Source organism: Bombina bombina, chromosome 1 (genome assembly GCF_027579735.1).
Source record: "Bombina bombina isolate aBomBom1 chromosome 1, aBomBom1.pri, whole genome shotgun sequence".
NCBI classification, from domain to species: domain Eukaryota; kingdom Metazoa; phylum Chordata; class Amphibia; order Anura; family Bombinatoridae; genus Bombina; species Bombina bombina.
In genome coordinates this window covers 1,369,910,641-1,369,922,789 of record NC_069499.1, presented here as the reverse complement: position 1 = coordinate 1,369,922,789, position 12,149 = coordinate 1,369,910,641, and the positions used below count along the sequence as shown (strand labels likewise).

Genomic DNA, 12,149 nt, shown 5'->3' with positions numbered 1-12,149 from the left:
CCTGGACTTAAAGATCCTAAACAAATTCCTAAGAGTTCCATCGTTCAAGATGGAGACTATTCGGACAATTTTACCTATGATCCAAGAGGGTCAGTACATGACCACTGTAGATTTAAAAGATGCTTACCTTCACATACCGATTCACAAAGATCATTATCGGTACCTAAGGTTTGCCTTCCTAGACAGGCATTACCAGTTTGTGGCTCTTCCATTCGGATTGGCTACAGCTCCAAGAATCTTCACAAAGGTTCTGGGTGCTCTTCTGGCGGTACTAAGACCGCGGGGAATCTCGGTAGCTCCATACCTAGACGACATTCTGATACAAGCTTCAAGCTTTCAAACTGCCAAGTCTCATACAGAGTTAGTGCTGGCATTTCTAAGGTCACATGGATGGAAGGTGAACGAAAAGAAAAGTTCACTCGTTCCACTCACAAGAGTTCCCTTCCTGGGGACTCTTATAGATTCTGTAGAAATGAAGATTTACCTGACAGAGCACAGGCTAACAAGACTTCAAAGTGCTTGCCGCACCCTTCATTCCATTCAACACCCGTCAGTGGCTCAATGCATGGAGGTAATCGGCTTAATGGTAGCGGCAATGGACATAGTACCCTTTGCACGCTTACACCTCAGACCACTGCAACTGTGCATGCTAAGTCAGTGGAATGGGGATTACTCAGACTTATCCCCTTCTCTGAATCTGGATCAAGAGACCAGAAATTCTCTTCTATGGTGGCTTTCTCGGCCACATCTGTCCAGGGGGATGCCATTCAGCAGACCAGACTGGACAATTGTAACAACAGACGCCAGCCTTCTAGGTTGGGGTGCCGTCTGGAATTCTCTGAAGGCTCAGGGACAATGGAGTCAGGAGGAGAGTCTCCTGCCAATAAACATTCTGGAATTGAGAGCAGTTCTCAATGCCCTCCTGGCTTGGCCCCAGTTGACAACTCGGGGGTTCATCAGGTTTCAGTCGGACAACATCACGACTGTAGCTTACATCAACCATCAGGGAGGGACAAGAAGCTCCCTAGCTATGATGGAAGTATCAAAGATAATTCGCTGGGCAGAGTCTCACTCTTGCCACCTGTCAGCAATCCACATCCCGGGAGTGGAGAACTGGGAGGCGGATTTCTTAAGTCGTCAGACTTTTCATCCGGGGGAGTGGGAACTTCATCCGGAGGTCTTTGCCCAAATACTTCGACGTTGGGGCAAACCAGAGATAGATCTCATGGCGTTTCGACAGAACGCCAAGCTTCCTCGTTACGGGTCCAGATCCAGGGATCCAGGAGCAGTCCTGATAGATGCTCTGACAGCACCTTGGGACTTCAGGATGGCTTACGTGTTTCCACCCTTCCCGTTGCTTCCTCGATTGATTGCCAGAATCAAACAAGAGAGAGCATCAGTGATTCTAATAGCACCTGCGTGGCCACGCAGGACTTGGTATGCAGACCTGGTGGACATGTCATCCTGTCCACCTTGGTCTCTACCTCTGAAACAGGACCTTCTGATACAGGGTCCCTTCAAACATCAAAATCTAACTTCTCTGAAGCTGACTGCTTGGAAATTGAACGCTTGATTTTATCAAGACGTGGGTTTTCTGAGTCAGTTATTGATACCTTAATACAGGCTAGGAAACCTGTTACCAGAAAGATTTACCATAAGATATGGCGTAAATACCTATATTGGTGTGAATCCAAAGGTTACTCTTGGAGTAAGGTTAGGATTCCTAGGATATTGTCTTTTCTACAAGAAGGTTTAGAAAAGGGTTTATCTGCTAGTTCATTAAAGGGACAGATCTCAGCTCTGTCCATTCTGTTACACAAACGTCTGTCAGAAGTTCCTGACGTCCAGGCTTTTTGTCAGGCTTTGGCCAGGATTAAGCCTGTGTTTAAAACTGTTGCTCCACCATGGAGTTTAAACCTTGTTCTTAATGTTTTACAGGGCGTTCCGTTTGAACCCCTTCATTCCATTGATATAAAGTTGTTATCTTGGAAAGTTCTATTTTTAATGGCTATTTCCTCGGCTCGAAGAGTCTCTGAATTATCAGCCTTACATTGTGATTCTCCTTATTTGATTTTTCATTCGGATAAGGTAGTCCTGCGTACTAAACCTGGGTTCTTACCTAAGGTAGTTACTAACAGGAATATCAATCAAGAGATTGTTGTTCCTTCTTTATGCCCAAATCCTTCTTCAAGGAAGGAACGTCTACTGCACAACCTGGATGTAGTCCGTGCTCTAAAATTTTACTTACAGGCAACTAAGGAATTTCGACAAACGTCTTCTCTGTTTGTCATTTACTCTGGGCAGAGGAGAGGTCAAAAAGCTTCCGCTACCTCTCTTTCTTTTTGGCTTCGTAGCATAATTCGTTTAGCTTATGAGACTGCTGGACAGCAGCCTCCTGAAAGAATTACAGCTCATTCTACTAGAGCTGTGGCTTCCACTTGGGCCTTCAAGAATGAGGCCTCTGTTGAACAGATTTGCAAGGCTGCAACTTGGTCTTCGCTTCATACTTTTTCCAAATTTTACAAATTTGACACTTTTGCTTCATCGGAGGCTATTTTTGGGAGAAAGGTTCTTCAGGCAGTGGTTCCTTCTGTATAAAGAGCCTGCCTATCCCTCCCGTCATCCGTGTACTTTTGCTTTGGTATTGGTATCCCAGAAGTAATGATGACCCGTGGACTGATCACACTTAACAGAAGAAAACATAATTTATGCTTACCTGATAAATTCCTTTCTTCTGTAGTGTGATCAGTCCACGACCCGCCCTGTTTTTAAGGCAGGTAAATATTTTTTAATTTATACTCCAGTCACCACTTCACCCTTGGCTTTTCCTTTCTCGTTGGTCCTTGGTCGAATGACTGGGAGTGACGTAGAGGGGAGGAGCTATATGCAGCTCTGCTGGGTGAATCCTCTTGCACTTCCTGTTGGGGAGGAGTAATATCCCAGAAGTAATGATGACCCGTGGACTGATCACACTACAGAAGAAAGGAATTTATCAGGTAAGCATAAATTATGTTATATATATATAAAAAACAAGTTGTGTTGATTAATAATCACTGTTTGTCCATTGCGTACCTAACCTCCCATGTTGATATATCAAAAAGAGCAGCATATTTCACATAGTGGACAGTATATATAGACTCACAGTGATGCATACGTGTGAGGGAAAGCAGAGTATGACTATCTCATGAAGAAATGTTTGTGTCTGTATGTTTGAGAATGTGGTTTGCCATAGACAGCAGGGCCACTCATGGATTGCAATGAATATCTGTCATGCATACTGAAATTTGTAGTCAATATAGATAAGGGATACAGATTAGGAATGTAATTAAGTTAATGATCATGTAAATACTGTAGATAATAGCTGCTTTTGGACACCATCAGCATTATAGACATATACATGCTGTAGCCAAGGTTTACATAGAGGTACTTTTCTCTGAGACAGATGATAGGAATAAAGAAATTAGAAAAACATGTACGTTATATAGAATACCCTCTTAACATTTTGTTTTGGTTGTTGGAGTTTTCATTCTCTAGAACTGAAATTAACTATACACTGTCTCTAGAAATCTAATCCAGATGCAGGAAGATAATAGTGGATTCTCATTACTTCTGGACCTGCTGTCTGAGCTTTACCAGAAGCAGCCAAAGATTGGATACCACCTGCTGTACTACTTGAAGGCCAGGTAAGGGATTTGTACCTCCTGTTGGTCTGGTGAGGCATGAGGTCACAGCTCTTCTACTATATGGTGACAAGTTTTTAGGTTGGGTCACAAGTTGTAGCTGGTGAGAGATGGTTTTACAACAGTTGTGCTAATAAACTAGGTGAGTGAAGAGCCACCATTACTAATTTGTTAAAATGTCCTTAAAACCAAAAGAAGGAAGGGTCACTCTTGAAGCAAATAAATTAATATTGGAAGAAGTGTACATAAAGCCTGAAGCAAAGGGATGGAGGATCACACCCGAAGATCAGTTGAAGTATTGGTCAGTGAGGAACAAAGTTATTTTAAGTATTTAAGAGAGGTGACAGCACATCTCAATAACTACTGGTATTCTAGGGCCAGTCACAGTATGGTAATAAAAGTGGGCCTCATGAATACTGTGTTGCCGGTGGTCAAGAACCCAGCTGTGCTACCAGAAGTTACAGTTGCTTAGGTACCTGAAGGCAAGGTTGGGGATTGTCGCATCTGAAGAGAAGGTAGTACATGAAGGTTGCTAATGGGGAGTACACCTGTTATAGATTCTGAAAATCAGGCAAGGTTGGTCACAACTGCACTACTTTATAACGGACAAAGGAGGAGTTTCACATGCTCAAGTGAGTATGATACAGGCAATTCTACAAATAATACTGTATATAAAATAAAGATATGGTGTGTAATACCACACCAATCCTCCAGGGACGATCTTAATATAGATATCACAAAAATTATATAAAATCACACATCAAAATAATCTAAAAAAAATAAAATATAAAAAATTGACAGGTAAAGGATTTGATCATTTAGCTACTAAAAGAAAGTCCATACAACCAATAATGTCCAAATGATAAAAAAGTAGCTTCAAAAGATATGCACAGGTCAGGTCTCTGTCATAGGAGGGTCAATATCCTGATGTAAACGATGAGTCTAAAAGAGAAGAACACAGAGGCTCCCAATGGCCTAATACCACAAAGACCACAGTGAAAAAAGAATAGTAAAAAAAAACTACTCACAGACTGCACCTTAAGGTGCAAAGAAGCAGACTGGAACCTCACAGTTGCCCAGCAAACTGGATGAGCGCAGCCGTATATTGAGGAATGGTTCCTCGCATGTGGGGTTCAACAGTGTTCCTAGAGGAGGAGATACAGAGCCAACATAGCCCAGCACAGTTTTGTACAATTGTATGTGTGTAAAGAATAAACACACTTACGTATTTCAAAGCATCACCAGGTGCATTACCTACAGGCTGGAGCTTCTCAGCCGCTCAGCTGACTGATTCCCAGGATTTCAGCAACAAAAGTTATTTCCAAGTAAAATTCAGGGGTGTAGCAAATCTCCCCAAATATAACACATCAGCAAGTGTATAAAATTAAAAAATACTTTATTAAAAGCAACGCGTTTCTCAGCCTCTATGGGGCTGTTTCCTCAGGCTAGTGAAATAAAAAATGAACATACACTTGCTATATAAGATACATGATAAAAGCTGATAGGTGCAATGTTAATTAGCAACATGTGTATCCTATCTAATAAACATTGTTGCTATAGATACTCAAATAAACACATGGTAAACTAAACAGTAATCCAATTTTATGTAAACCATAAGATCTAAATATATTCATGTTTAACATACATTGTATCAAAAATGTAACACAGTGGATATCCCCCATGTATGCATAATGCATCGCAAATTAATCCCACATAAGCATATAAATATCAATCAATCATAATACAGGTAGTCTGATGAAATAAGCATAAGCTCCTATTGGTGCATAGGGACCCACCCCCTCCCTCCCGTAACCAGACTGGATCCATATATATGTTGTACATTACTATCATGGTACATATAACTTTGAGGGCACCTTTATCCTTATGTATTCTATTTCTCTATCACAGATCAGTGCACTATAGTATTCTACCGTATGTGATCACGGAAGATTTCACCCGACAATGATAGTGAGTGAAACAGCTGTTGTTTAACCCTCATCCGGGTATCATGATAACCACCCACATTTGTTTGTCAAATGATGCTAATCAGTATAATTATTGATAAGCCCATGTTTTGTAACAACAGTTTGAAACACCAGTTGAATCACAAAGAGCCTTATTTTTTGTTCAACATTAGATTACTGTAACAGAAACTACATGTAACCTTGTTAATTAACCATATTTTAATGAAATAAATGTTCAAGAAGTAACTTATTATTACAAATAAATCAATCCTAATCTGCACTATGTAATATATAAATACCAATGTGCTGGAAATTTACTATAAATGTATAAATTCTGCCCACAACCATTACAAGAAATGTAATAACCCATATGGTTAAATTAGAGTGGAATAGTAATTAATTATGAAACTATAGTGTAAAAAAAACTAAAATAACCGTACCTCTTGGTATACAATACTATAAGGGTATAACTCCTAATGAGATTGTGCAGGACTAAGTGATACGTGTAAATACGGAATCCCATATACTATGGGATAATATCGTATTAAGTGGGGTATGTGATACGACTTGGAAACAACTTTGGTTGCTGAAATCCTGGGAATTGGGCGGCTGAGAAGCTCCAACCTGTGGGTAATGCACCTGGTGGTGCTTTGAAATACGTAAGTGTGTTTATTCTTTACACACATACAATTGTACAAAACTGTGCTGGGCTATGTTGGCTCTGTATCTCTACCTCTAGGAACACTGTTGAACCCCACAGGCGAGGAACCATTCCTCGATATACGGCTGCGCTCATCCAGTTTGCTGGGCAACTGTGAGGTTCCAGTCTGCTTCTTTGCACCTTAAGGTGCAGTTTGTTTGCAAGTAGTTTTTTTACTATTCTTTTTTCACTGTGGTCTTTGTGGTATTAGGCCATTGGACGCCTCTGTGTTCTTCTCTTTTAAATTCTACAAATAATTCAACTGAATCATTTCATTAGTAATAGCAGACCACCTGCAGGTGATGAGATTGCTCGAGAAGACAATCATTTACTGTACTATCTTAAGAGACGGGGAATACATTTCTTTGCAGTTTTGTCCCCTTATGAGGTCTAAGATTTTCTTTTATTAGATTCCCGGAGACATAACAGATTATTTGATGCAGGTAAGAGAACAGGATACCTTGCATCTTGTCCTCTTTGTAACGGTTTGTTTCAGCAAAGCGATAGTTAAACCTCTCTATTAATGGTTTCATCCTGTCTAATGACATCCAGTTCCTTGTGCTTCATCCTGTTGCTTCATTACAGCTAATTAATTAAAAAGCAAGACTGTTGTTCTATTTCATCACCCACTCCTAACCCATTCACTGCCAGAGATGATCACTTAAAAGAAAGCAGGAATAGTGCTAATTGTATTTGTTAGATCTGTTGTAATTCCACCTTCACTTGAACTTAATACATTTTTATTCTTCTCAACCCTAAATATGATCATTTTTGGTTTTATTCTTGTCCACTAGTCACTCACTATTGATACTTTTGTTCCTTAACAATTTTTACCCACCTTGCTAACTAAATGTGTCTGTTTTCTTTTCCCCTTCCCCTTTCTTTCTACTTTTTCTCTTGTATGCATTTCCTCATCTTACTCTTGTCCTACTTGACCCTAATATGTTTTATTCTCCATTCTGCCCTTTCTTCTTTCTATCTTTGCCCCCTTCCTCCTTTACAATCTTCCATTTCCCTCTCCCTCATGTATCTCTGTGGTCACTATCTATTCCTTTCTACATTCTCCACTTTATCTCTACTCCACCCTTTTTCTCTCTTTCTCCTGTATATTTTTCACTTCACACCTTTGTTTCCCTTCTTCCTTCTTTTCTCTTCATCTTTTCTATCTACCTGCCCCACCCCCTGTTCTTTCTTATGCTGTGTATCTTTCTACCCCTCTTATCTTTTTCCCCAACACCCTTTCTTGCATCTCTTTCTTTCATACTTCCCCCTCTGTTCTCTTCTGTTCCTCTCTCTTTTACTCACCTCTCTGCCCTGATCCCTTGTTAATGCTTCCTACCATCTTCTCTACAATTTCCTTTTCTCCCCACTTGTCCTTCCTTCTTCCTTCCATGCATTACTATTCCAGTAAGGCAGCATCTGGCAAGATGAATCTGTATGAATCATTTGCTCAAGCTACGCAGCTAGGAGACCTTCACACCTGTCTAATGATGGACATGAAAGCCTGCCAAGAGGATGATGTTCGACTTTTGTGCTACCTAACACCTTCTATATACAGTGAGGTGAGACCACTCAATATTACTCCCTGTCAGGACCCCTTTGAGAGCTACCTTCTCCACTTACACTGCTTCTCATTTTAGTTTCCAGATGAAACTCTTCGTAGTGGAGAGCTTCTGAATATGATTGTGGCTGTCATAGACTCTGCACAGGTAGGTATCACTTTTATCCTTTGTTTTTCTGCTTAGGTCCCCTTGAATTTAGTGTCATGGAGGATAATGATTAGTGCAAAAATGCTTGTGGTAATAATAAACTCTTAAAGGAATAAATAACAGTAATGCTTTGTTTATTTTACAAATGTTTCCTTATGTTAAAGAGACATAATACTCATATGCTAAATCACTTGAAACTGATACAGTATAACTGTTAAAAGCTGACAGGAAAATATCACCTGAGCATCTCTATTTAAAAAAGGAAGATATTTTACCTCACAATTTCCTCAGTTTACTAGATTAAGTCCTGTGTGAAAAGTTATTCTTCAGCTGCTGTCCAGCTGCAGGTTAAAAAAAGGAAGGAAGGAAGAAATGAACAGCAGCCAATCGGCATTAAAAGTGCTAAGGTCATTAACTCTTTTACAGTGATCTCATGAGATTTCACTTAAAGGGCCATAATACCCAAATGTTTAAACACTTGAAAGTGATGCAGCATAGCTGTAAAAAGCTGATTAGAAAATATCACTTGAACATCTCTATGTAAAAAAGAAAGATATTTTACCTCAAAAGTTCCTCAGTAGCCACCTCCCATTGTAAAGGATTTCTAAGCAGCATTTTAGTGTGTCTGTCCTGGGACATCTGAAGGGACTAGCATCGTGCACTCTCAAATTATTTCACCAATCAGGTAAAGGAAGCTTACTATGAAATCTCATGAGAGTTAAGTCAAATCTTATGAGATCACAGTAAGAGTTCATGACCTCAGCACTGCTGATGCTGATTGGCTGCTGTTCATTTCTTCATTTTTTTTTTATTTTTTTACCTGCAGCTGGGAGCAGCTGAGTATAACTTTTTACACAGAACTTACTCTGCTGGGCTGAGGAGATTGTGAGGTAAAATATCTTCCTTTTTTACATAGAGATGCTCAGGTGATATTTTCCTGTCAGCGTTTTACAGTTATACTGCATCAGTTTCAAGTGATTTAGCATATGAGTATTATGTCCCTTTAACTCTGAGATTTATTAATAAGCTTACTTAAACTGAATAGGGAAATAACATAAGTGTGCATGAAGCTCACTCCCTTGCCTGTCTCGGGACAGACATACTGATTTGCTGCTTAATGTCCTTTACAATGGTGTGTGAATACTTAGGACATTTTGATGTAAAATGTCTTTCTTTTTTACATAGAGACGTTCAGGTGATATTTTATAGTCCGCTTTTTGCAGCTATGCTGCATCACTTTCAAGTGTTTCAACATTTGGGTATCATGGCCCTTTAATTGCTATGCTATTGCACTAATTCATACCATTTGTCCCTACTCTAGCTTCCAACAGTGGACCCTGTTTCTTGCCCCCTATGGGTATTGCAGTCAACAACTTTTATCATTAAAGATACTAAAATATTGGCTTTTATTTTATTAAAAATTACCTTTGGCTCACCCTTGTAGCACTCGCAGATTGGCCCTTAGAGCTGGGCAAAAAAAAACAAAACTAGAAACCCTACCTTTGTGGGTATTATTATGCTTCCTCTCAGTGGTTATTTTTTATTCTGTCCTCTGGACAAGGACAGAAGCCCATTGTTTTATATTTCTGCCACCAGTTACTTTAACTGTCATTTTATATACATTTTTATATAAAAAATTTTTTATATAATTTTATATATATATTCTGTTTAATGTAATTGCATTATTGGTGTTTGGGTTGTGTGGTAGATTTGCTGTAGGTCTCTTGAAGGTCCTGTTAAATGTGCTGCTGTTTTGTTTCTTTGCAATTAGAACTTTAGTGCTGTAGTGTGATCAAATTTGGCACCCAATAATGCTACTGGTTAGCACCATTTCTTCTATAAAGGTAAGACGAGTCCACGGATTCATCCTTTACTTGTGGGATATTATCCTTCCCTACAGGAAGTGGCAAAGAGCACCACAGCAGAGCTGTCTATATAGCTCCTCCCTTAGCTCCACCCCCCAGTCATTCTCTTTGCCTACTCTAAGTACTAGGAAGGGTAAAGTGAAAGAGGTGATAAAATATTAGTTTTTTAATTTCTTCAAGCAAGAGTTTATTTTAAATGGTACAGGTGTGTACTATTTACTCTCAGGCAGCAGATGGAGGATGATGATCTTAGCATTTGTAACTAAGGTCCATTGCTGTTCCCACAGAGGCTGAGGAGTACAGGAAACTTCAGTGTGAGGAACAGTTTCATGCTATGCAGCAATGAGGTATGTTCAGTCATATTTTTCTGGAGAGACTGTGTATTTCAGAAAGGCTGACATTATACCCAGGAGGGTAAGGGTAAGCAGTAATCCTAGAGCTAAAAGAAGGGCATTACTTAGCTTGCATATGGGGCCAATTACTAATATGGTTGACGCTGAATGGCAAATGTTTGTGAGCAAACGTTTTTTAATTTGGGAGTGCTTTAACGTTTTTGTGGGCAATAAACGTTTTGGGCAACTTTATTAAGGGCACACATGGCTTAATTTTCGGGTCTTAGAACCCACATTGCTAGTTATAACCGCTCTGGTGCGGTTCTTGAAGGCTGAGGAAACATCGGGTGAGATGGGCGGCGGGGCCTATTTTCACGCCTCAGATGCGCAGTTAGTTTTGTCAGTAAGCAGCAAGCTCTAACTCCTGAGGGCCCTGGTGTATGTTTTGGGCCAAATCAAAGCTTTTACCCCACACTTTCGATCCCTGAGGGCAGGTAGGGCCACAGCAGGGCTGTGGCAAGGTGCTGGGAGTGTTTTTTTCAGGATCTGGGCCTATTTTCGATCGAAATTGTTAAAAAAAAAATTGTGGTGCAATCTAACTACCTATAGTGTGTCTACATACAAAATTTTGAAAAATTTGGTGCATGTTTAGGCTGTTTTGCAGAACGTGTGTGCATGATTATTTTTTTCACTAAATAAAGTGTTTTCATGCTTGTTTGTAGTCATTACTAGCCTGTTCAACATGTCTGACATTGTGGAAAGTCAATGTTCAATATGTTTAGAAGCCATTGTGGAACCTCCACTTAGAATGTGTCCCTCATGCACTGAAAGGTCAATAAATTGTAAAGAACATATTTTAGCTACTAAAAGTATGTTGCAGGATGATTCTCAGTCAGAAGAGAATCAGGTTATACCATCTAATTCTCCCCAAGTGTCACAACCTTTAACGCCCGCACAAGCGACGCCAAGTACTTCTAGTGCGTCTAATTCTTTCACCCTGCAAGATATGGCCGCAGTTATGAATACTACCCTCACAGAGGTTTTATCTAAGCTGCCTGGGTTGCAGGGGAAGCGCAGCAGGTCTGGTGTGAGAACAAACGCTGAGCCTTCTGACGCTTTATTAGCCATATCCGATGTACCCTCACAATGTTCTGAAGTGAGGGATTTGCTGGCTGAGGGAGAGATTTCTGACTTAGGAAATATGTTCCCTCAGACAGATTCAGATATGACGGCTTTTAAATTTAAAATAGAACACCTCCGCTTATTGCTCAGGGAGGTTTTAGCGACTCTTGATGATTGTGACCCTATTGTAGTTCCAGAGAAATTGTGTAAAATGGACAGTTCCTAGAGGTTCCTGCCTACACTGATGTTTTTCCGGTCCCTAAGAGGATTTCGGAAATTGTTACTAAGGAGTGGGATAGACCAGGTATTCCGTTTGCTCCCCCTCCTACTTTTAAGAAATTGTTTCCCATATCAGACGCCGTGCGGGACTCGTGGCAGACGGTCCCTAAGGTGGAGGGAGCTATTTCTACCCTAGCTAAGCGTGCAACTATACCTATCGAGGACAGTTGTGCTTTCAAAGATCCTATGGATAAAAAATTAGAGGGTCTCCTGAAGAAAATATTTGTTCATCAAGGTTTTCTTCTCCAGTCTATAGCGTGCATTGTTCCTGTAACTACTGCAGCGTCCTTTTGGTTCGAGGCTCTGGAAGAGGCTCTTCAGGTTGAGACTCCATTAGAGGATATTCTGGGTAGAATTAGGGCTCTCAAGCTAGCTAATTCTTTCATTACAGATGTCGCTTTTCAGTTGACTAAATTAGCGGCGAAGAATTCAGGTTTTGCCATTTTAGCGCGTAGAGCGTTATGGCTTAAGTCCTGGTCTGCTGATGTGTCATCAAAA

The 12,149-nt window shown here is 40.2% G+C and overlaps 1 protein-coding gene across 1 annotated transcript in view; it reads left to right on the top strand.

Moving 5' to 3' along the window:
* The window catches only part of INTS3 (integrator complex subunit 3), an 883,995-nt gene that overhangs the window by 464,863 nt on the left and 406,983 nt on the right, over positions 1-12,149 (top strand). The window contains 3 exon segments of the mRNA XM_053719732.1: positions 3,564-3,683; positions 7,753-7,906; positions 7,985-8,053. Of these exon segments, the coding sequence (XP_053575707.1) occupies positions 3,564-3,683; positions 7,753-7,906; positions 7,985-8,053 (343 nt within the window).